Source organism: Brassica napus, chromosome C2 (genome assembly GCF_020379485.1).
Source record: "Brassica napus cultivar Da-Ae chromosome C2, Da-Ae, whole genome shotgun sequence".
Lineage (NCBI taxonomy): Eukaryota > Viridiplantae > Streptophyta > Magnoliopsida > Brassicales > Brassicaceae > Brassica > Brassica napus.
This window is the reverse complement of record NC_063445.1, coordinates 44,555,056-44,580,625: the sequence shown is the minus strand read 5'-3', so window position 1 is coordinate 44,580,625 and position 25,570 is coordinate 44,555,056. Positions and strand designations below refer to the sequence as shown.

General features: G+C 34.6%; 4 protein-coding genes across 4 annotated transcripts; 3 read left to right on the top strand and 1 right to left on the bottom strand.

Annotated features, from left to right (window-relative positions):
- Nucleotides 1-8,011: 8,011 nt before the first annotated feature.
- Nucleotides 8,012-11,189, top strand: LOC106378413 (protein NRT1/ PTR FAMILY 5.2-like). The gene is made up of 2 exons (XM_022696640.2): nucleotides 8,012-9,223; nucleotides 9,443-11,189. Exons 1-2 carry the CDS (start codon nucleotides 8,661-8,663, stop codon nucleotides 9,846-9,848), a joined length of 969 nt encoding a protein of 322 aa, XP_022552361.1. The 5' UTR covers nucleotides 8,012-8,660; the 3' UTR covers nucleotides 9,849-11,189.
- Nucleotides 11,190-17,605: 6,416 nt separating this feature from the next.
- LOC106381775 (protein NRT1/ PTR FAMILY 5.2-like) lies at nucleotides 17,606-21,290 on the top strand. The gene is made up of 4 exons (XM_048747888.1): nucleotides 17,606-18,258; nucleotides 18,355-18,572; nucleotides 19,080-19,645; nucleotides 20,432-21,290. Exons 1-4 carry the CDS (start codon nucleotides 18,093-18,095, stop codon nucleotides 21,288-21,290), a joined length of 1,809 nt encoding a protein of 602 aa, XP_048603845.1. The 5' UTR covers nucleotides 17,606-18,092.
- LOC106381776 (transcription elongation factor 1 homolog) lies at nucleotides 21,288-22,525 on the bottom strand. The gene is made up of 5 exons (XM_013821713.3): nucleotides 22,351-22,525; nucleotides 22,009-22,133; nucleotides 21,838-21,908; nucleotides 21,722-21,743; nucleotides 21,288-21,634 (listed from the first exon to the last, which is right to left on the bottom strand). Exons 2-5 carry the CDS (start codon nucleotides 22,119-22,121, stop codon nucleotides 21,469-21,471), a joined length of 372 nt encoding a protein of 123 aa, XP_013677167.1. The 5' UTR covers nucleotides 22,122-22,133; nucleotides 22,351-22,525; the 3' UTR covers nucleotides 21,288-21,468.
- A 1,453-nt stretch (nucleotides 22,526-23,978) lies between these two features.
- Nucleotides 23,979-24,433, top strand: LOC125582433 (auxin-responsive protein IAA9-like). Its single transcript, XM_048749132.1, has 2 exons — nucleotides 23,979-24,059; nucleotides 24,113-24,433. Exons 1-2 carry the CDS (start codon nucleotides 23,979-23,981, stop codon nucleotides 24,431-24,433), a joined length of 402 nt encoding a protein of 133 aa, XP_048605089.1.
- The last annotated feature ends 1,137 nt before the right edge of the window (nucleotides 24,434-25,570 follow it).

Sequence of the window (25,570 nt, the reverse complement as noted above, 5' to 3'; positions counted from 1 at the left end):
TTAGAGTTTAGTATTCAAAAATTAGGTATGGGTTTAACATTTAAGAGTTGTGTGTTGGGTTAGAGTCATATATTATTTTTCATATGAAATGAAACCATCTTTTTATTTTTCATTATGCACTAAATTCGTTTCAGTTTTTACACCATTAATTCATTTATTTATTTCATGGAACCACATCAATAATCTAATTTAAAATTGTATGTGGTAATAAACACAAATTACATGGATGTCTTCCATATCTCTCATTTCGAACGGTTAGCTATTAAAGTGTAAACACCTTAAAACATATGACGTTATCTTTTTTTTTTTTCACTGGTCACTTGTAATTAAAGAGGATATAGCCGGATAAATTATAGCATAAATGATAGTTTCTTTATTATGTCAACATCAATACCATCCACCTGATTTCTATTATGAATTTGGTTATTGGGCAAATAAGCCCAAAAAATATTAAATGGAAAGCGAATGTTCAAAAAAAAACGAAGTTAAATGTAAGCTGCATATTTACGTTTTACGTCGAAAGATTCGCATTGTGTGGTGCGTCATCTTCATTGTCTACATATATGATAAAAATGCAAACTCTATTCACCCAAACATCCATGTTAGAAAAAAACACAGAAGCCACCTAAGAAAGAGAGATCTAGAGAGAGAGAGAGAGAGAGGAAATGATATTACAAGAGGAAGGAGATAATTACACAAAAGATGGAACTGTTGATCTTCGAGGCAATCCTGTCCGAAGATCCCAAAGAGGTCGCTGGAAAGCTTGTTCCTTCGTCGTTGGTTATTTCTCTTATTTCTTTCAACTTCTCTCTTTTACTAATGTATTTTTCCTATATGTTTTTGTGAACTTCTCTCAGTTACAAAAAAAAAATGTTTTTGTGAACTGGCTTTTTCCTATAATGTTTACACTTAAAACATATTTATATTATTTTCAAAAAAATAAACTGATCTGTATGTCATTATGAAAATATAGGAAAAAATTAAAGTCACCAGTATCCCCAATTGATTTATGTTCCATATGAAAATTCTGCAGACTTAACCCTGTAAGCTTGACGTAAAACAGTATCGATTATTCGTATTGTGTAAATTCTAGCAGAAACAATATATATATATATACATAAACCTTTAGTAAAAAAATATATATATATATACATATATTATTGTTTTGTACGGAACTGATATATATATTATTTTTGTTTTGTACGTAACTGATATACATATGAATATGGTACACAGCGGACGACCAGTAACTATGGAATATGTGTGAAAGGGGAAACAAATTTCTACGGGATCTTGACGGAGATTATTGAAGTCGAATTTCCAGGGATACTGAAGCTGAAATGCGTCCTCTTCAAATGTGAATGGTTCGACCCCGTCGTCAACAGAGGTGTTCGGTCTAACAAATTCGGTGTAGTTGATGTAAACGGTGGACGAAGGTACAACAAATTTGAGCCTTTCATCTTAGTTTCACAAGCAGACCAAGTTAGTTTTCTTCCATACCCTCGGATGAGAGATTCAGGTATAAATTGGTTAGCAGTGATCAAAGTTACACCTCGAGGACGAATCATCAGTGGAGAAGAACCATCATTGCAAGAAGAAAAGATAAATGAAGTCGAGGAACCTGAACAAGAAATTGATGACATCCTTCTCATTGATCCGCATAATCACGAGTACGAAGATCTTACCGATGATGCCAGAGACGAAGCTGTTGAAGACGAGTTTAATGAAGATGATGATGTTTCTAGTGATGACGAGAATGTCGATGTATCCGATTGATGTATTTGTTTTATGAATAAGATGAGGGAGTTTGTTTTATGAATAAGATAATGTGAGGTTTGTTTTATGAATAAGGTAATGTGGGAGTTTGTTTTATGAATAAGCAAATGTGGGAAATGTGGTTTGGAATGGAAATAAAGATGAGATTTGGAATATATGAAGTAGAAAATAAGGAATATGGGGTTTGGGGTTTTGGATTCTAGGGATTTAAACATAACACTCGTTAATTTCACGTAAGCACAAATCGTCGTTAAGGACTCGTAAGCCAACGAGGAAATAACGACGAAATATTAAAATAAAGAACGCGAGGCTCGTTAATTCCACGTAAGCACAAATTGTCGTAAAGACAACGTATAAGAAATCGTCGTAAATACCACGTAAGCAGAAATCGTCGTAAATACCTCGTAAGCCAACGAGGAAATAACGACGAAATTTAAAAATAAAGATGGAGTTGGGAATATATGAAAATAAGGAATATGGAGTTTGGGGTTTGGAGTTTGGAGTTTGGGGTTTCAGGTTTGGGGTTTGGAATATGGGGTTTGGGGTTTGGGGTTTCGGGTTTGGGGTTTAGGGTTTGAGGTTTGGGGTTTGGGGTTTAGAGGTTTCGGGGTTTGAGGTTTGGGGTTTGGGGTTTGGGGTTTCAGGTTTGGGGTTTGGGGTGTGGAGTTTGGGGTTTGGGGTTTGGGGTTTAGAGGTTTCGGATTTTAGGGATTTAAACATAATACTCGTTAATTCCACGTAAGCAGAAATCGTCGTAAACACCACGTAAAAGGATTTAAACAAAACACTCGTTAATTCCACATAAGCCCAAATCGTCGTAAAGACCACGTTAGATGAAATCGTCGTAAATACCACGTAAGCAGAAATCGTCGTAAATACCTCGTAGTGTAAAAACTAGAAAAAAAAAGAAAAGGAGAAAAATACCAGATTAACATGTGGCAAGACTTCCAGCAATTATAATACGTAAGTCTCGCCCACATGAATTCTAATATCTTCTCCTTTTCCTATTTTTTCAAATATTTATAATTTGAATAGGATTTTGCTGAGGAATGTGATTTGAGATAGGGTGTGATTTGGGAGTTTGTGTGTGGTTTGAGAATGAGAGTTGTGGATATATTTATAGGAAAGCAAGGCTCGTTAATTCCACGTGAGCAAAATCGTCGTTAATATCTCGTATATAAAAACACCGGCCTTTGTGATTCCTCGCAATTTTCTCGTATTGAAAAACACGGGCCTTTGTAACTGCTCACTATTTCGTCGTAACCTTACGAGGAATTTGCGACGATATGTAATCTTATATATACCCCCGAGCGCTCACTCTTTCTTTCCTCTCTACTTCCTCTCCACTTCCTCTCCATTTCGTAGCAATGGTAAACCTCTCTAATTCCTCTCTAATTTGGTTAGTTTAGGATAGATTAGGTGGTTAGTATAGGGAATTTAGATAGGTTTACGGATTTTATGTTATTTAGTGTTCATTAGGTGGATAATGTTGGGAAATATACTGTTGATGTTAATTTTAAAAATTTAATTTTTTTTCTCAGGTTCGAAAAGGAAGACTTACTGCCCATTACAGAGAGATCTTCGGTGAGCCGGGTAGTCGTTTAGACCCGGCCTCTTCTTCAGCCCCCGGTTCTTCGGGTCAGGAGACTGTCTCCGAGACTCAGTACACTCAGAGAGTTTCTGGGTCTACTTCTTCTAGTGCACCATCGGCTCCTCATGTGCCTTCCCCGATGGCTCATCCGACGATGCCTCCTCCTGTGCCTCCTCCGATGGCACCTCCGATGGCCGCTGATATTCATCCCAATTTGATGGTGCCTCCGAGTGCTCCTTACTCGCAGTACACTGTAGAGGACATTCTCTGTCTGCCAGGTAGAGGACATTCTCTGTCTGCCAGGTAGAGGACATTCTCTGTCTGCCAGGCAGAGAAGGTTTACCAGTCATCGACCCCGACCGACCGGACGGAACTTTGTGGTATGTTGCATTAATTTTTTTTTAATTCGTTTAAAATTCTTTTATAATATTAAAAATAATTTATATTTTAAATTTGTATTTTCTAGGTGGGGGGTTGACGGATGTCTTGCATCGGACGTAACCGACACGATCAAAGGTTACTTATCCCTGGCACATCCGAACTGGAGTAAGACGCCTCACTACGTCAGAAAGACGTGGTTCAAAATTTACGCTGTAAGTTTCTATTAATTAATTATATATACTTTAATTTTTTCATGATTTATATATGTACTTTCTAAAAAACTAATTGTTAATTTATTTTTTCCAACAGCAAAAATATAATTGGGCCTTGGGGATCACTGAGAGGGTGAAGAAGAAGTTTAACGCGAAGGAGAAAGTTTGCTTGTTGGACACGGTCTCCAACTGGAAGGGTGACTGGATCGTGAAGGGGTATGAGGGTGGCAAACCCACTGCGCTCACCACGGATGTGTGGGATTGCCTCATCCGTTATTGGCGCCTTCCTGATTCCATTAGAATCGCCCAGGCTTGCTCTAACTCCCGTAACACGGTCGATGAGCACGGAAACGGGCCGATGCTTCACACTACGGGCCAAAAACCCCACGCCGGTGTCCGTTTGGAAATGGTAATTAAATATTTTATTAAATAATTTTTTTAATATATATATTTTATTCTAACTTTCTTAAATGTTTTTTAGGCCAAAGAGACGGGACATCTCCCGTCTCTTATGGAACTTTACGAGAGGACCCACAAGAACAAGGCGGGCGTATTTGTAGATGGCAAGTCCGAGCAAATCTACAACGACGTGGTTGCTCGGGTTGAAGACCGCCAGACTCAGCTGACCCAGCAGTCTACCGACGGATTACCCGTCACCTTATCCACACTTGAAGTGGATAAGATTTACGAGGAGGTAAATTTTCAAAAATTTTAATTTTTTATTATTCATTTAATATAACTTTAAATTTTTACTAACAATATTTATTTTTTGGTTTTAAGGTTGTCCCTAAAAAAAAGGGACAGACGTTGGGGATTGGTTCCGTCAACGATGTTCTGAGAGAGACATCGTCTTATGGTCAGCGACGGGATGATGAAATCACTGAGCTGCGTAGAGAGTCCGCTCAGCTGTGTAACGAGTTGTCCGCGACAAAATCTCGTATGGGTGGAGTCGAGGGCTTCTTGGACGTTATAGCGGCCACAAATCCGGAATGAGAGTCCATGTTGAGGAACATGCGACAAAAACATCCCATTCGAGACGAGTCATCCGACGTACATAACGAGGCGGATGTTACGAGGAGGAGTGATGAATTCTACCAGGCGATGAACGACCCGTAGTTTTTTTTTTCCGGTTGTTGTATTATAAATTCAAAACTTATTTATATATAAAATATTTTCATATTGATTTATTTTTATTTTAAATTTTAATTTTATTAATAAATTAAATAATTTTAATTATTTTTTAATTATATTTTTAAATTCTGTAAAATAATAAAAACGAAGTAAATTCGTAGCTAATGTACGACCTATTTACGTGGAAACCTTACGAGGAAATGACGAGAAATAATAAACGAGTATTTTACGAGAAAACATTTACGAGGAAATAACGAGGAAAGATAAACGAGTATTTTACGAGGAAATCCTTTCGTGGTCATTACGTGTATTTTGCGAGGAAACACTTTCAAGGTATTTACGTATAGTTTACGAGGAACTCGTTTCGAGGTATTTACGAGGAAATATAGCGACCTCCTTACGTGGAATATTGACGTGGTGTTTACGAAGAAATGTTCTACTTCGTCTTTACGACGAAATATATTCCTCGCTAAGTTACGACGAATTAGCGAGGAAATATGTGTTACGACAGATGAGTAACGAGCAAACGTGGTTCCTCGCTAATTCGTCGTAAAGCCTCTTTTACGACGAGTTCACGAGGAAAACCGCTCTCGTTAAGATTATGTTTTTTTGTAGTGACACTTTTCCATAATTTTGGCTGTATACTCTCATTATTTTCAGAGCAACCCCATTGAAGATTTTTTTAACATGATTTATATATACATTATTTTGGTTTATATATATATATATATATATAATTTTGGCTGTATAATCTCATTATTTTTCTTAAATTGTAGTCGAAATCAAGCTTGTAAACAATATTGTATGCCCTAATATCGGATTTGATTATTATTTAATAATATATACTAAAAAAGATTACTTAACATGGATATCTGATAAAAAAATATTATTTTGATAGAAAATGTATCTTCTGTTTTGGATTGAGTTTCTCAACAAATGAGATATCCATTTCATTATTTTAATCATTTTCATTACTTTTGGTTTTGAGGTACTTGGGTTGAGAAACTTTTTCTCAATAGAATTACTTTTAGGGTCTGATTGGAAACATCAGAGCGTAAAATCAAAGTAAAAAGTAAGAAGAATAAAGTGGGAAGAATTAATTATCTAATGCGTTACTCTGATTTACTTTTAATTATTCTAGAGTAAAAATGTGGTGGAAAATCAGTAATAACTGACCAAATATTTTGTTTTCTAGCGTAACTTTTCTACCTTTTCCAACCTGATTGGATGTATTTAAGTGGGATTGAGAGTAAAAATATTTACTCCAACTTTTATTACTCTAATAGTACCATCCAATCATACTCTTACTGTCTTACATAATTTATTACCTTGTCGTAGTATTAATTAATGTTTTTAATAAGTCTACGAGACATTTGAGAGGATGGCATACTACGGGATATCTAGCAACCTAGTGATTTACATGACAACCAAATTGCACCAAGGCACAGTCAAGTCGTCGAACAGTGTAACCAATTGGGTTGGGACTATCTTTCTCACTCCCATCTTGGGTGCTTACGTCGCAGACGCGCATCTTGGTCGTTACCTCACTTTCGCAATCTCTTCCGCAATCTGTTTCTTGGTATGTAATATTCTGTTCTATAACAGATAATAAAAAGACAAAAAATACAGAAAAATCTAAATTAATACTAGTATATCTTTGTACATTGTTATTTTAACGAGAAAAGTTTCATTTAAAACATCAGCTTTCAAATTTAGATTGAAATAAAGTACTATTTCTTCGGAACCAAAAACAATGCTCAACTTTTGTTGACAATATATTATAATCATAAATTTTGGTTGATCATACCATTTGTCATATTATTAATCAATATTTATAGTTGACTAAAACTAGGTCGAAAATGATTTTTAAAGTTGATATTTTTTTTGGTACAAATATAAATCAACACTTTTCCAAACAATAGGTTTCAAATTTTAATGTATATTTTTAATAACTATAACACATATTAATAAAACTATAAAAATTATTGAAATGAAAATATCGAAATATCGAAGTTTTTTTTACCTTTTCAAAGAAAAATTTATCCTCAAATAATTAGTTAACATATCATTAGTAGAGTAATTAGTTATAAAATGATTATATAGTCTTGTTATTATTATGATCAATTTTTGTAACTATTTATATAATTCTAGTTGGATTATGTTTTATATTTTTACTGTCTAAAATTTTTTTAGTAAAATTTTAATGAAAATTTTGATTCTTAAACGAAAAGAGTTATCGTTTGGTGGATTTTTCATAATTGTTTGTGTTTCTAGTTGAGATCTTTTAAAGACAATTTATAAAACTTCTATAAATGTGTTACGATGAAACTTCTTTTTTATTAAACGCAGAAAGAAATTTTTAACCCATTTATATATGTTATATAATTTTTTGAATGTTTCTTTTAAAAACATAAAGAAGAATCATGAAAAAACCATCAACCAATAAGAATCAAAATTTGCATTAATTTTTTATTAACAAAATTTTTGACAGTAAAATTATAAAACATAATCCAACTATGATTATATATATAGTTACAAAACTGATCATACATATTTATAAAAGTTCATAATCATTTTATAACTAATTACTCTACTAATAATATGTTAATTAATTATTTAAGAATAAAATTTCTTTGAAAAAATAATTTTTTTGATAATTTTGGTTTGAGAAATTTATCATTTATATTTTTATTTATTAGTGTAATAGTTATCTAAAAATTAAAAAAATCCAATATTTTGGAAAAAGTTTTGATTTATATTTGTGAAAAACATCAACTTTAAAATCCATTTTAAGACTATTGTTAGTCAACTATAATTTTCAACTATGTTCAAAAAATTATAATTTTCAACTAACATAGGAGTAAAATGGTACGGTCAAGCGAAAATTTATTAAAAAATTGTTCTCAACAAAAATTGAGTGACTTTTGGTTCACGAAAAAACATAGTGCTTTATTTTAACTAAATTTGAAAGTTGGTGTTTTCCTATATTTAACCAGTTAGTCTGGAATATTATTGGAATAAAAGATGTAAACATTGGATGTTATTTAAGAAAAATGTAAACATTGGATACTTAACGATTGAATTATTATTATTTTAACGATTAGTTTCTACTTTTTAGCTTCCTACCATTGAATTATTATTATTTTAATACACTTTAACTTCACGTTAAAAACTTAATTACTTTTAGAAAAATAAACCATTCATATAATGACACGTATACATAAAAGTTTCCAAGAGATCCTTAAAGCACAACCGGATAAAATATTCGTGTCAAATATTAAAAAACGACTATGTATATGTCGCATGGTCCTCAAACTTTTGATTTTTTAAGATCAGCCTGAAAGTCTTTATAATCTTTATGATTTCGGAATAAGCATATACATAAAAATAGTAAGCCTCATCACTGAATATTATTGGTTAAAGTGTCAAAATGGTTTAAGTTTCTTAGACTGAATTGTTGCTACGTATGAGAAAGATTGAAGCATGGTCTTTCCTTTCCTTTTCCCAAAAAAAAAAAAAATTGAAGCACGGAAACAACCGGTTACTGATAATTTTCTTAATTACAGGGGATGTTGGTGTTAACGTTATCAGTATCTATACCAGGAATGAAACCGCCTGAATGTTCTACTGCTAGTGCTGAAGACTGCGAAAAGGCATCGGTTCTACAGTTAGCAGTTTTCTTTGGAGCGTTATACAGATTAGCGATTGGTATGGGTGGTACAAAACCTAACATATCAACAATTGGAGCCGATCAATTCGACGAGTGGGATTCAAAGGAGAAGATACAAAAAATCTCATTCTTCAATTGGTGGATGTTTAGTATTTTCTTTGGTACTCTATTTGCCAACACTATTCTTGCCTATGTTCAAGATAATGTAGGCTGGGCCTGGGGTTATGGGCTTCCAACTTTGGGACTTGCTCTTTCCATTTCTGTTTTCTTGTTGGGCACTCCTTTTTACCGCCATAAACTCCCCACGGGAAGCCCTTTTTTGATGATGGCTCGAGTCATTGTGGCTTCATTTCGCAAAGCGAAAGCACCAATGCCGTCTGATCCCACATGCTTCCACGAACAGCCTTCACTGGAGTATGAGCGGAAAGGCACCTTTCCGATCCCCTCCACTCAAAGTTTAAGGTAATGAATCTTGGTCGTATTTCCTTTCTAAGTATATCATAATGTACAACTAGATTTATTTTTGGGCATAAGATGAAACATTGTCTTTACGTCTTCAAAAATTTGGAAGTTAATATACATACCAAATTATTGAACCAAAATTTTTGTTAACCTTTTTACTAAATTGTCAACCCTCAAAATATCGGGACCGACTTTGATGTAACTGATGGTATATTGCAGGTTTTTAGATAGAGCTTCAATAAAAACAGGAACAATCGGTCAGTGGAATGTTTGTACAACCACAGAAGTAGAAGAAACAAAACAAATGCTAAATATGCTACCTATTTTGTGCATAACTTTTGTCCCAAGTGCGATGATCGCTCAAGTTAACACTTTGTTTGTCAAACAAGGAACCACTCTAAACGCAAGGATTGTCGGAAATTTTAGCATCCCACCAGCGAGTCTCTCCGCCTTTGGGACAGTCTCATTCCTCGTGTCCATTTTCATATATGATCGAGTCTTTGTCAAGATAACCCATAAATTAACCGGGAATCCAAGGGGCATTACTTTGCTTCAACGGATGGGAATTGGTCTTATCTTCTACATCATCGTCATGACCGTCGCATCTTTCACCGAAAGGTATTAAGATTTATAATAAAATGTTTATTATGCATAAATATTTCATAAGTAGGGTTTATTAGAGTATGCATAGTTGGTTTGTGGTTTGGTTAGTTAGAACCGGTATAAACCGGATAGCTTATAGTGGCATTAGTAATTCACATCCGAGTTTTAGAGAATCATAAACACTTTTATGTTAACTAGATAGTTTTCGCGCTATGCGCGGATAATTTCTATTTAAATTGTACTAATGATTTGTTGTGTTAAAATCAAATATTGTAAAATATTCATGTGTTTATAAACCATCTAAAAGTAAATAGTTGTTAAAATATTTTATTAAACTATTGTTCGTATAAATTAATAAAATATCATGATTTTATAACAATGAGTTTAAAGAGTTTTAGCTGTTTTTTGTTTTTCGGAAACATGAACCAAGTGTATGTTAACGTATTTCCTATTTATCTCAGCAATATACTTTTCTTTGTGAGTCTTTCTAAAGAACTAATCCTTACTAATGCTCCATGGAAGCTTTATAGAAGATTAGCCCAATTTTTCAAAAGCATAATTAAAAAAGCTTATATTCTTTTTAAAAACAGAAACCGAATATAATCTATAAAATTTTTTAAGGTAATATTAATTATTTACAAAATTTAAGTTAATTACTTCTCAAATAAAATAAAAAGGCCTGCAAGAGTGTACAATACTGATACCCATGGATAAACAAATGGCATATATTCTTATTAGGAAATCTTCATACACACTCACTTGGCATAAAACGAATGTGAAATCGCAAATTGTACGATTTCTCAGTAAAAAGGACAACGAAGAAAACCAAAAGCAACCAAATGAGTTTTTATTCCACCTCCAATTTTAAGACATGCACTCTTCTTTATTGTTTTTCGCTATTCGTCAGACTAAGAACTTTTAGACAATACTGCGTGAATCCACGACTTCTGGACCTGTGCAACACATTCACATATCCGCATTAGGTTCATGTTCTCCTGCTTCCTCAAACTTATATAATCAAAGAACACCGCATAGTTGAACTGTAAAACTCAGCAGCAATAATTAGTATTAGACATGAGTTCGGAACTATAACAACACATCACTGACGTACACCAAACACTTGGCTGCGTCCTCATCAACTTCCTCAAGATAAAGAGAGACCTAAAGAGTTAACACAGATGATAAGACTTACCATCCAACCTTCAAAGTTTTAGGATTTGTAGATCCAGGAATTCTTCGTCGCTCTATCTCGAGCTTATTTTCTGGAAAATAAATCCAAAGCTAATGTCAACAAATGTATGTCTCAAAACAAATATCATTAGTCGTGACTGATCTCTCTGAGCGTCCAAACTCATTGTCTCTCATTCGTGTACCAATTAATACCTAATTAACAAATAAAGTTGATATTCAACCAATACGGGTTTACTAACCAAATTATTTTAATAGTAACTCAGTGAGTCTAGTGGTGACTTGTAAAACACTGATGACAAAAGCAATCACTATAACCAGAATCTAAGTGGAACTAATGAGTCAGGGTTTGTGATAAACGAATGAAATCTTACCTCTACGAAATTTGTGAGCTTGAAATGTTTTGTTTCCAATCTCTGTCCACCTGACACGATCACAGCCTTCACCAATTTTTTTAGAAACCTGGAGTAGAAAACATAAATACTGAGCCTAGAAACAGTGTTCAAGGTTTACAATTACTGGAAAGATTAGTAACTGTAGTAGCCAGAGGTTATACATAAGGAAGCTCAATATTGTTGGTGTTGCCTCATAATCAGTCCGGTATGGGCAATCTGTCTTTGCAAAAGAATTAACAGGTAATAATGTTCAGATTGAAAGGCAATAAAAGTATAAAACTATAGCACCATCATAGCTTGTAGTTAAAACCAAATATAACAAAAAATAACATAAAGTCAGATAGTAATCTTTCTTTATATGAGGAAAGACGCCATCTCCAGTACGCACCATCCATAGAAACCAGAGTATATCTTTGAGACATTGCACATCTATATATATATATATATATCTTCACATATAGCAAGCTCCTCGTGACCATATAGATAGCTGTAATAGAAATATCAAAACCATGGTGATGAAAATTAGTTTAGAATGTTCTGATACCACTGAGTCTAATTATCAGTTGATTGTAGAATGCTACTTACATGAGACCAATTTTGGAGTAGAGTTTCTTAATGTCCTCTCTTGTGAGCTCAGTGCCAATGTGGCATTTAAAATGAACCAATTATCAGTAGCTTCATTCTCCATTCTTCTTCGAGCTGATATTTATTTATTCAATTATCATTCTGCTCATCGTCTGAGAGAGCTCCTCGATTTGAAATCTCCCCTTGAAAGCCTAAAGGTTTCTAATCATGTTTCCAGCAATCTTCATGTCTATAAACTGAGCTAGCAAAGATTTCTCAAGACGATAAGAAGCCAAACCATCAAACCTGTTCTGTTGTGCCAGATCTATGTAAACCCAATATCAATATATACAATCATTTCAAAGCAAGATGATCAGTGGATATGACACCACGCTGTTATGCCTGAGACCTAAACCAAGATTCATATTTATCTGTTTAAGAGCATTCGCGAGGAGAGGAAGTGGTATTAACTCAAGAGTGAGTAAGACCAGCATATGTGGTGTTGTAACTACTTGTTTGACAAAGTGAAAGTCAAGGTTTCCTGAAAAGCAGAATGTATCTTATCTGATCTTCACGGAAAAGACGATGATCAAATCACCAGAGCCACATCTTATGGCACCACCTGATACTCCTCTTCTTCACCCTCCTCACAATCACAACCATCATGGCTTTCTTCATTTCGTGGCTTCAGCTGATGGGAAGCTTCTAAGTATGACAATGCCCCTGTCGATGTATGAGATTAGTGAGTATAGATGAATTGATAGACTAAAACATTGGAATATAAAATTGGCGTACATGTTCATCAATCAAAGGGTTAGGCAGAGGTTGTTGAAGAAAATGGTATTTTAATTCCCGGAGTCTTTGAAATTCACACTTTTGTTCTCCAACTCTTCAGTATGACATAATATCAGAAGTGTGTAATTTGCTTGGACGTCTAAAAATTTACGTTAAGCAGTAAACATGCATCATTAGTCTATTTTTCCCCAAGTCTAACCCTAATCATTTTCAGTTTTGTGGGCAACATCTCAAGAAATTTAGGACCTAGTCGATGATTTGTTGTTTTAACCAACGAGGAGTTGGTCTGGCTATTGAAAATATAATTACAAATTTAAGATGAAGAATCAAATTAAATGCTATTAACGGAATTAAACTAGAAGAGAAATTTTTCTTTACAAAAATAAACGAGAGAGGGAGAGCGATAGAACCCTAGCGACCAAAGCTGCCGTCATCCCGACTTCTGCTCCGGCGCTAGATGCTTATCACTGCTGCCGGGAGAGGTATCTTTTCGTCTCCTTTTATTTTTTTAAGGTAGTAATCTCGGCATCTCGACGTCAGTGGTAGGAGCAGCTTCGGGTCTAAGTTTTTGGAGAGATTAAGATGGGTTCTTCTGTCGGATCTCGTTGCCCTAGTTCGGATGGAGATTAGATGGATGCAGGGCTCTTCGGTTTCTCTGTGGTAGTTTTGAGCTTCTCTGTCGGGCTTGGTTGCAGGTGAAGCTCGGTGGTCTCGCTCAGTCTTGAGTAACTCATGTTTATGGCTGTTCCTAGGATGTCTAGGTTATGTTCATGTGTTAGTCTTTAGTCCTAGATTTATTTTGATTGCATCTGAGGATGTGTTGACTTGGGTTCTTTTGGAGAATCTTTCCGATATCTTCATCATTTGCTCGCCATGTTTGGATTGCCAATACTAAACCGGCTCTAATGTAGGTTTCTACTTCCATCGGACTTAGAGAGACGATTTGAGGTGGGTTTTTGGTGTTTGTGGTTCTTTTCTCTATCTCTCTTGTTCGTCTGGCCGAAGATTATCTTAGCTATGGTCTGTCTATTATCATTGGATTGTGAACTAACTAGATTGATGTGACTTTATGGATTGTGTGGATCATGAGGTTGTGATGACTGGTGGGTTGAAAGAACATGTTTAATGGGGGTTCTTAAATAAGATATTTAAGAACCAGTTCTTAGTTTTTTTAGTTAAAAGTTAAGAGACTGGTTCTTATATTCCGCTAAAAACTCCACCCTAAGAACTTCTCCCCCCCCCCCCCCCCCATAAAACATGCTATAAGTGGCTGTGGTTAGGGTATCATGGCTGTGGTATTTGATGTTTTCGTCTGGCCTTTGTGGCGTAATCTCTTTTATCGGATTGTCTTCGCTAAGGTTTTGATGATCGACTTTTGGGTTTCAAGTCATAACTTTATGTGTGAAACTTCAGTGAAGCGAGTTTTTCCTGTTCATTGGTGTTTAACTGGCTATTTTTTGGATTTCTTGGTAAGGAGCTGTGGTTCTTCGTTGGTTGCTCGGGTGAAGATTCATTTTCACTTGGATTCCAGTAGTTGAAGCTTGTTCTTGAGGGGTGGATGCTTTGTGGTTCTTGAAGCTTGTTCTTGTGGGGTGGATTCTAGTAGTTCAACCTTCAACGCCTTCTCGCTTAGCCTGGCTTTCTCTTGTCTTGCTTCACATCTTTTATGTTAGTTTGTTTGGTTCCTAAAGTCTTTGTAATCTTGTTCCTTCCTTGTCTTATTTTTTTTTAGTTGCTTGGTAGATTCCATCTATGTTTGGTTCCAGGGTGGTGTTTATCTCACCGGCTATTAGCTCAAAGTAGTGTACCTTTGTCGGCTTATGTCTCGTTTGACTGTATTTCAAATTTTTAATATAATCCTTAGATGACCAAAAAAGAAATTTTTTTATTATTTATTTTTCACATATATAAATTACAAAATGACTTTAAACAATAAAAAATATAAGAAAATATTAAGTAGTTACTTTAATTTAGTATTTGATTAATATGCATGAGAAAGTTACCTATTGCTCATTTAACCAGCTTGGTCAAGAAAATAAATTAAATATTTATAACAATTTGAAAAAAAGTGTAAGAGAGTAACTAGTAACCAATGTAAACAAATAAAAATTAATTTCCGGGTTCAAAAATTTACAAGATAAAATTTTACAATAAATAAAAATAAATAAAAATAAATCCCCAGGATACTCAGTGGATATAATTCAATTATAATTTAGACCATTTCTCATGTAATTTGCTATTTTCTCTATAATATAACAAATCTTTAATAGAAGTGTAATTAACTCTAATATATTCTTCTAAAATAGTATTTCTTTATATTTAAAATAAAAAATAAAAAATGTTATTTCTTTCCCTAAATATAGAGGACAAAGTAGAGATCTATATTGTATAGAAAGAAATAAAGATGGATTAGAGTATATCAATCTAATAATGTCACCTACCTAGATATTTGAATTATTTGAATTATAATTTATTTAATGATTATTTATTTTAAATATATCTCTTATCACCTAGTTTTAAATATATCTATATTTAAATATATATATTTATATATAGGGTTTTTGTTTGTTTTATTTAAATACGTTAAATTAGGAAAAAATAAGTTAATTAACTTAATGAAATGATAAATTTAAATAAAATTTAATCATTTAACTATTAAAAGATATTTTATTAGTGTTGTTTTAGTTCTGTATTTGTTGATACACACTTACGATTAATTTTGAAATATATATGGGCCCCAATATATATACTTATACAAATATGATATATAAGTTGATTTGAAAATTATATTGGTAATTTTATTTAGCTTATTATTTTAGTGTGATATATATATATATATACATACATATATATATATATATATTTATAATGGTGATGTATAAGCTATTAGTTATTAATATATTTTAATAGTTTTTCCAAAAAAAAATATTTTTAATGGTGACATAGGAATTAATAGTCATAATCATCTTTAAAAAATATTACAAAAAATAAAAATTTATAAGGAAAATTCATACATGGGACAATTAGGTTGATATCATATTACATATTGAATGTGGTGATAACACATATGTAATTCACTTTACAAATATGTTTAGGGAGGGTCAAAGACAAATTTGTTAGAGATTTTAGTATAGTTGTATTCTTATATATTAAAACTAGGGGGGTGTCCGCGCTTCGCGCGGAATATTGTTTTATTGTTGTTAAAAGTATGATTTTTTGGATAATGTAATTATGTGATCACTTTTATTTGTTAAGAATGTTATTTGGTGTTTTTATTGTGTTATGTAGTAGTAATAGTGATATGTTAATATATTTTGTCTTTGTTTTTTTAATAATGTGTTTTGTCTGTATAGTATTTGTTAGCAGTGAAGTGAGCCTCTAATATAAAAATATATTGAATTTCAATAACTTTGCATTTATGCATTTGTTGATTCTAAGATTTACAGTTTCAGCGTCAAAATTTTCTTTTAATTTTTTTTATATTTTTGAACATTATAACTTTCAAGATGTTTTCGTTTTTTTCCCATATTTTTACATTGAGCCTTCAACATCTATGTATTTTCTTTACGTTTCTGGTATGCGGTGTTTCTCATCATCACCAAAAAAGACTCACCTCATGCTCTTGTTCTTTATCGCCTTCTTCACCTTGAGATTTCTGGTATTTATTGTAGATCGGGTTTAGGAGTTCTCAGTTGTGCGGTTGTTTCTCGCATCATTTTAGGCTACTCCATGCAATATTGGATGCTCCTCTTCTTCCTTAGATTTTAGCTGATGTTAGGAACTGCATCTCTTTGGGTTGAGTCAGAGTTTAGTCGTCTTTGAAGTTGTTTTCCTCGTCGTTGGCTTACCATTGTTACTCCCCTCTCGTCTTGGTTTTCAAGATATGGTTTTTGGTGATCTGACTTCTATAGCTCGAGGACGGCTCCACGATTTGATGATTTCGTTTTGTCTACCCTTATAGCTATGTTCTTTCATCTCGTTGCAGCTTTTAACCCTGCTTGCGTCTCTGTGACTCTCTCTCTCTTTCGCCATGTTTGCCACTCTAGGTTTGGATAGTGTTCTCCTCCGAGTATGCTCTGTAGATTTGGAAGATTGTTTCTGGTCTCAAGTCTGGACTCATGTTTCTCAGGGGTTGGCTTCATTTCTCCCTCACTCATGTTGTTCTCTTCTTCCCTTAGTATAAATGTGTGATATTAGACTCTTGGAGCTTTGGTCCCTTCTATCCAGAATTTTGTGGTCCTTCCCCGGCATAGGCGTCTTGTTTGTACTTGTTTAGTTTGTGAGATGCTTCTTACCTCTTAGCTGGTGGTTGTGCTTATCGTTTGTTATGTATGTCTCTTCCTGCTTCGTGGTGATTTTGGCCTTCTGTTGATTATTCTTACTCTAACCCGCTTTCTTGGTTCTTTGCATTGGTCCTTGATCACGCTCATTTGTGTTCGAGAGATTGCTTTATCTGAAGATTATATTTCTACATTTTACTGACTTTTGATTGTTCTGGCCAAGATACTCTATGATAAAGTGGGGGTAAGTTAGTTTTCGTTCTTGATCGCCTTTGAACTCTGGACCTTTATTGAGTTAGTGTTTCTTTGGCATTTTTTTTCTCTGGGATTATGGTGGTTTTATGTTTAAATTATGTGTTCTGCTTTAGTTTGGTTAATTTTAAGATAAATATATAGTTGTAAATGAAATAATAGAAAATAGTAAAAAATAATAAAATAACGAAAGTTTATGTTATTTTTAGCTGCGAATAAATTAAATATTTAAAGTACATTTATATTTTTTACTTATTTATTTATTCGTTTTGCAATTTTTTGAACAATAAAATAGATTAAAATATATTAGCAAAATTCAAATGATGATGGTTAGTGTGAGAAGGATTAGATAATGTATAATTAGAAAATAGTGAACCAAATTGCAATAATCTAAAAGAAGAAGGATCTAAAATGTAAAAAGACAAAAAAATGACACGTGGCAGCAAACCCCCCTGCCACTTGTCGGAAGAAGGGAAAAAGTCTACTTTATATATAAAGATATACTTTAAAGACTCATTATGATCTCTAAGTGATAATGATACTTTGACACCTATTATGATAACTTTTTTATTGTATGTTAGTCAAAATCATTTTATTAAAATTTTAGTATTTTCAATAGTACTTTTACTAATATAATATTGACCAAAGGTTGTTTCCAAATAATAATCCTGAATTAATTGTATAAGGTATCTGACTCATCAAGAATTAGTGATTACTCAGCAATTTATGTAAAGATTATGATTCTCCAAGTGTCTCATTCCCTCATTTCCTCTCTCTACATATACATAATACATGAGACCAAGTAACAACTCTCGAACAAAAAAGATAGAGATAGAGGGAGAAATGACATTACAAGAGGTAGGAGATGATTACACAAAAGATGGAACTGTTGATCTTCGGGGCAATCCTGTCCGAAGATCCCAAAGAGGTCGTTGGAAAGCTTGTTCCTTCGTCATTGGTATGTATTATAATTTCCCTTATTTTTAGATATCTGTGTATTATATGATTAATTACAATGTATATGTGGTTGATATTTGGAATGTTAAATGTTTAGTGTACGAGATATTTGAAAGAATGGCTTATTATGGGATATCGAGCAATCTAGTAATATTCATGACTACCAAATTGCACCAAGGCACGGTCCAGTCGTCTAACAATGTGACCAATTGGGTCGGGACCAGTTGGCTCACTCCAATATTGGGTGCTTATGTTGCCGATGCCCATCTCGGCCGCTATATTACTTTTGTCATCTCTTCCACTATTTACTTTTCGGTACGTATAGCTTTTCTTGTTACGGGTACGTATAGTTTTGATTTTTTTTTTTTTGAATTGATATGAAGTTTTTATATTAAATAGTATAATTTACAGAATATACTATATTCCCCTATATTTTAGCAAACAAACATTAATAATTCCCCACGAAACCTTCATAATCTACAGTATGAAACAAACGTGCAATGCTTGACTATATGTAGTTGGATTCGTGTAAAGATTTTGGTCAACAGTTGATCTTTATAAAGATCAATATATAGTATATTAAAATTTATATTCCATTAAAAAAATTATATTGTCACAATCAAAAGTTTATTGTATTTTACCAAAAAGGCATGCTGTGAGGGTGAAACCATAACCCAAATTAAAAATAGTTGAATGATTAATGAATACACCGGTGACTTTCATAATGTCGTGCCGTCATGACCGGTTTATATAATCATCAACAAGATAACACCGGTTAACTTCGAATCAATTTAACCGGTTTAGTTTATGTATCATTCCCAGGGAATGGCGTTGCTGACATTATCAGTATCTCTACCGGTCCTTAGGCCACCGAAATGTACAAAGACCAATGTTGAAGACTGCGAAAAGGCTTCGGTTTTACAATTAGCTGTTTACTTTGGAGCGTTATACATTTTAGCAATTGGTACAGGAGGCACCAAACCAAACATTTCTACAATAGGAGCTGATCAGTTCGATGTCTTTGACCCAAAGGAGAAGATTCATAAACATTCATTCTTCAATTGGTGGATGTTTAGTATCTTCTTTGGTACTCTCTTTGCCACAACCGTTCTTGTTTATGTTCAAGATAATGTAGGATGGGCCTTAGGTTACGGGCTTCCAACATTGGGGCTTGCGATTTCCGTTATCATATTCTTGGTAGGTACTCCGTTCTACCGGCATAAACTCCCCACGGGAAGCCCATTCACGAAGATGGCTAGAGTCATTGTGGCTTCACTTCGTAAAGCTCAAGCGCCTATGTCACGTGATCCCACATGCTTCCATGAGCTCCCTTTGTTGGAATATGAGAGCAAGAGAACATTCCCAGTCCATCCTACAAGAAGTCTCAGGTAACGAATGTGTACATGGTCCGGTTTGGTTAGGACATTCATTTTGGATATTTATATATTCGGTTTAATATAGGCATTCGGGTTCGAATCGTATTTTTGGGTTTACCCTGCCAGGTTCTATTTAGGTTTTATATATGTTTGAGTTGAATTTGTTTACTAATACTTTGTTTTCAACTTGTTTTTATCACGTGAATTTTGAAAATCTCATGAATGCATATGATATTTTGAAAGTTGTGTCATATGAATAATAAAGTAGATAATTTATTTTCCAATAACAATGGATTTAGTTAAAATGAGATAATCAATAATAACTAAAAAATTTCAATAACAAAAGATTTGAATAGATTTTGAAAATTCTTAAACCAATAACAATAAATTTTACTAAGACTTTTAGAATTCATGAATCAATAACAATTGAATCTCAAAATTTTCAAAGTTCATGAGAATTCACTTACCAATAATCCTTAAGTATCTAGAGTACTTATTTAGGATACTAACCTGATTTTTTTGAAAGCATGTTTTCGGATTTCTTTCAGATTTTCTAACTTTTGTGTCATTCGTTTAGGTATCGTCAATAACACTTCTAGTTCAGATATATTTCTATGTCACCTTACAGAGTATATTTGGGTACTCCTAGGAGTGTAATTGGACATGGAAGTTTTTTTTGTTCGAATTATGTTTGAATTTTGGGTTTCAGATTTTTTTTTGCCCAAGCCTAGTTGAATGAGTTTCGTTTTGTTTGGTTACATTCATTAGACTAAAGATATGACTATATATGTGTTGCAGATTCTTAGACAGAGCTTCACTCAAGACCGGACCGACCAATAAATGGAGTCTCTGCACTACAACAGAAGTAGAAGAAACAAAACAAATGTTAAGAATGTTACCTGTCCTGTTCATAACGTTCGTCCCAAGCATGATGCTCGCTCAAGTCATCACTCTATTCGTCAAACAAGGAACCCTCCTCAACCGTCACATTACCAGCAACTTCAGCATCCCACCTGCAAGTCTCGTAGGCTTCACTACGTTCTCCATGCTCGTCACCATAGTCATATACGACCAGATCTTTGTTAAACTCGCCAGAAAACTAACCGGAAACCCAAGAGGCATCACATTGCTTCAACGAATGGGAATTGGTATCTTCCTCCACATCTTAATCATGATCATTGCATCAGTAACAGAACGGTATAGGCTCAAGGTCGCTGCTGACCATGGACTAGTCCACCAGACCGCTGTACCACTTCCCTTGACCATTTTCGTGTTGCTGCCACAGTTTGTGCTAATGGGTTTGGCTGATACTTTCTTAGAAGTAGCTAAGCTTGAGTTTTTCTACGATCAAGCACCTGAGAGTATGAAAAGCCTCGGGACATCTTACATGACCACCAGTTTAGCAGCCGGGAACTTCATGAGCAGCCTCTTGCTTTCGACAGTGGCTCGGGTGACGAAGAACCAGGGAAGAGGATGGATTCTTAACAACTTGAATGAGTCGAGGTTGGATGACTATTACATGCTCTTTGCGGTTATAAACTTGGTTAACTTCATCTTCTTCTTGATGGTGTCTAAGTTCTATGTGTACAGAGCTGAAATCACTGATTCAGCAAACGAAAAACAGGAGACAAAGGTTCTAGATAATAACAAGGAGTAAGGGAATGCATTCAGCTTCTTGATTTTGTTTTGTGTTTTACTAAATGTAATGATCACAAACTGGTCTTCTGTCTATCATACACTGAGAAAACAATACAGATCGTTCTTGTAATCTCCTCAGACAGATAGATAGATACTAGAGTACAAAGGCAAGGACTTGCATGGTTTTTCGATAAAGATTAATCGTCTCGGTAGTTAAACTTCCTTTTGACAGACACACGGTCATCTTCATCATCTTCCTCTTCCTCTTCTTCATATACTTCTTCTTCTTCGGCTTCTTCTTCTTGCTCAACATCATCTTCCACAGTGTTAACCCTCTCACACTCGTCAATCCATTCGCTATAGCTGCATCCACATTCGAGCAAAGCAGAGGATTTAGAAAAAAAGGGTGAAAGAACAAAATAAGATACTGCTGCAACAAATTGAACTTACATGTCTATAGCTTCACTCAAAGCTGCAAGAAACAAAACATGTAAAGCAAAAACCAATTATTGTATTGATAAAACAACAACAATGTCTTAAAAGAATTGAAAACATGAAAAAGAAACCTGTGATGGTGGTGCTAAAGCTTTCTTCACAGATTCTACAAGTTGCAATACCAATCATCTCCTTCATATTACTGATAAAAAAAAAAGCAGAGGAGTATTCAACATATACAGTAGTTTAAGAACAAGAACTCAAAAGAATTGGGTTCGTTAAAAGGTAAGAAAAAATCATACATTTGGCATTCGACACTAGAGCCGTGATTGCAGAAAGGACAGCTAAAGACAGTGTCAAGCTTGTCCATACGCTTAGTAGTAGCAGGCTTCGCCCTTGACTTCCTCTTTCCCATTGCTTTAAGCACCTTTGGCCACAAAGCAGATAATCACAAAGAAGAAGAAAAATCAATACTCCATGATTGATAAAAGTACTCAGAAGGATCAAAAGAAATCTCAGTAATTGCTGATTTCAACCTATTAGATAAACAAGTTACCTAGAAGATTTGAATTCGACGAATCTCAAAAGTTTGATACACAAATCTAAAGAATCGAAAAGCCCAATGAATCCAGAGATAGACAAACCTGTAACTGCGCAAGATCGATTCCTCGGGGAAGAGCCAAATACGAAACCCTAAGATAGTGCGACGATGAGGTGTGATTTGGGGACAAAAGAGAGGATATTTTCTACACCCAGAACACAACGACGCCGTTTCATTCTACTATTCAGGTCTCGCTGTCGGGTTCAGTTTAGATCGGTTTCGGATCTTTCGGATGGACCCAAGAGTCCAAGACTTCATTTTCAATTTTAGGTCGGTTCTTATCGGTTTTTAGTTGGTTTGGATCTTTAATTCGGTTATTTGAATATCTATTTATATAAAGTAGAGTTTATTCACTCCAGAACATGAGAATACGAAGAATCCATGAAATTTATGTATTGTCATGAACGGCAAACCGACATGTCTCGAGCTGACAAATGCTGGAGATAGATTAAATGTTCCTTACGTGGCGTCTTTATATTGAAAAGAAATGTTATAGAACTAATACGATCTTTATAATTTTGAGTGTCAATGTTTTCTTATTTTGATTAACTTTGCTTTATTACCCTTTTTGGATTCAATATAACATTCTACTTTTAATAAAAAAATGCAACTTCAAATAATCACCACTTCCACTCCTTTAGCATGTCGAAAGATTATGATTTCAACATAAAGAGTAATTATTCTTATAACATACACAAAATAGTTATCCACAACCCAATCATTCCGAACCCGAAATATTACAAACCACAATACACCGAATATGAGATCAAAATTTTGTAAAAGAAAACAACATAAAAACCATTTGAAGCCCTCACAACATATCAATGCCACAACTCTTAAACAACTATTGTAAACAAGCAAAATATATCTTATCATATTTAATCCCTCCTCACGTAAAAATTTCTAACAGACAAAAATCATTATCATATCTATCACTTACAAATGCAAACCTAAAACATAAACCATAAAATCATACAAAAATAATAATCTAGATCGCAAGTAAAGTATATCCCGCCCGTAGGACGGGACGAACCTAGTCTTTATATATAAAATTGTCTTTCCTTCTCTCCTAAAGTGTCCACGTAGAATGACACGTCACTAATTGAGTGTAGGAAAAGTTGACACGTGTCCTTTTATGCGTTTGAAAGCTTTGTTTTAAGTTGGGCTTTTAATTGTTTTACACTGGTGGCCCAATGTCTTGGTCACTACGACGTGTGCGAAAACTTCAGAAACCCATGTCTGTTCATCTTTCGGAACAATCTGAAACCATAACGAGAGTACACTGAAGCGAAACGTCATCAAAGCATTCAATCTATTTGTGAATGCATCCCCTTTAATTCTTATCTCATAATTTTCGACTATAAAAAGGTATGCTCTATCCCCTGTAATTCATCAATTTAAGCTTCTGAATCATAAGCTTTCTAAAAACACCTATCACGAAACGGCTAATCCCTCTTTCGATACATCTCTTCGCCTCCAATTCGTTACCTCTTCACCTTCCCTATGGTTCAATGTATTTTTTTTAATTCTGCCATAATTTTTAATTCCATTGGATCGAGTTTCCATGTCGACGCCTCCGTTTCCTTCATCCCAAATCTATAAATATGAGCGGGCTGAGAGTACGACGAATCAAAAACGTCACCGGAGGAAGAGCTGCAGAGCAATGTCTCTATGGCAAGTTCTTCACCCACAGCAGGAGGAGGACTCAAGAAGCATAACTATTTGGGGATCTCTGATTGTTCTTCTTATTATGTTAGAAGCTCAACTCTCTCGGGCCTTGCTGAAGATGACAAAGCTGCTATTAGGCTCAAGGCTACGGATCTGACACTTGGCTTCCTGGATCACGATCTCTTGTTAGAGACACGGATCTCCACTTACTGAGCTATGCAAAGCTCGATGAGAGGCCCTTCTTGCCCTTGGTTCCTTTGAAAGATGAGATTTGCCCCTTTTCGTCTCTGAAGAACATTGCCTCGGGGAACAAAAGTTCAGTTTATACTGAGAAAAAGTGGACGTTTCCTGAAGGGGTAGCTAGCCAATATGTAATGAAGAAGGATGTGCCACGGAACGTCCCCAAGGGACATGGGAGCACTACAAACAATAGCTCTAGCCCACCTGCAGCCAAGTAATATAGGACTTTTTATATTTTTATTTCTTTCATCAGCTGAAGGGTAAATTTTGAATTTTTATGTTTTTCTTCAGGGCATAGATCTTGGTTGGCCTCCAGTGAGATCTTTCAGGAAGAACACATTGGCGACCACTTGTAAGAACATTGATGAAGTTGATGGGTAGCCAGGTTCTGCGGCCTTCTTTGTTAAAGTCAGCATGGATGGTGCTCCTTATCTAAGGAAAGTTGACCTGATCAGCTACACTAACTACATGGAGCTTTCTACAGCCTTGGAGAAAATGTTCACCACTTTTACTCTTGGTGAGATGTTTCTGTGATTGTTATAATGATGCTTTGTTAGAAATCTCATGGTAGATCGATGAGTGCAATGGATTATTTGGTGTTTAGGTCAATGTGGATCTAACAAAGCTACAAGGAAGGATAAACTCTGTGAGACCAAGCTCAAGGATCTTCTGAATGGAAAAGACTCTGTGCTCACTTATGAAGACAAAGATGGAGATTGGATGCTTGTCGGAGATGTTCCATGGGAGTAAGTTTTATTTCTTATTTTTGAAAACTTCTTAGAGGCTTTTATGCTCTTGGAATAAAAATGTAGCATGCATTAGAAAGATACTATCTCGGATTTGATTATTCTAATCTATAGGATGTTTATTGATGTCTGCAAGAAGAAGATAATGAAAGGCTGTGATGCCATTCGATTAGGTATGTTTTTTTTCACTTGGTTCCCAAAATACAACTCAAATCTGCAGTACCTTTCTGAATATTATTTTTGAGATCAATTAGAACTGGGATAAGATGAGACTAGTGGGTTGGTAGCTGCTTGATGATGATCACTTGCTTCCTTTTGTGAGTAAGCACAACAAGTTAACATATTTAATGTGCTCGAAAGCGTCAGAAAAACAGTCTCGAGCCCTTAGGAGTTTGGTCTGGTGTATGATTCTGAATTTCCTATTGTATAATCGATGTTGTGATGTTTGCAGCTGCAGCTCCGAGAGCAATGTGGAGAAATCGAAGATGACATCGCAAAGACTGGAAAGAAAATGATTCAGAAGCTTTCTAATTAATACAGAAGATGTGCGATTGAGATTATCCCTTTTGGTGGTGTTTTAAATTTCAAAACCTCTTTAGCTTCTGAGAT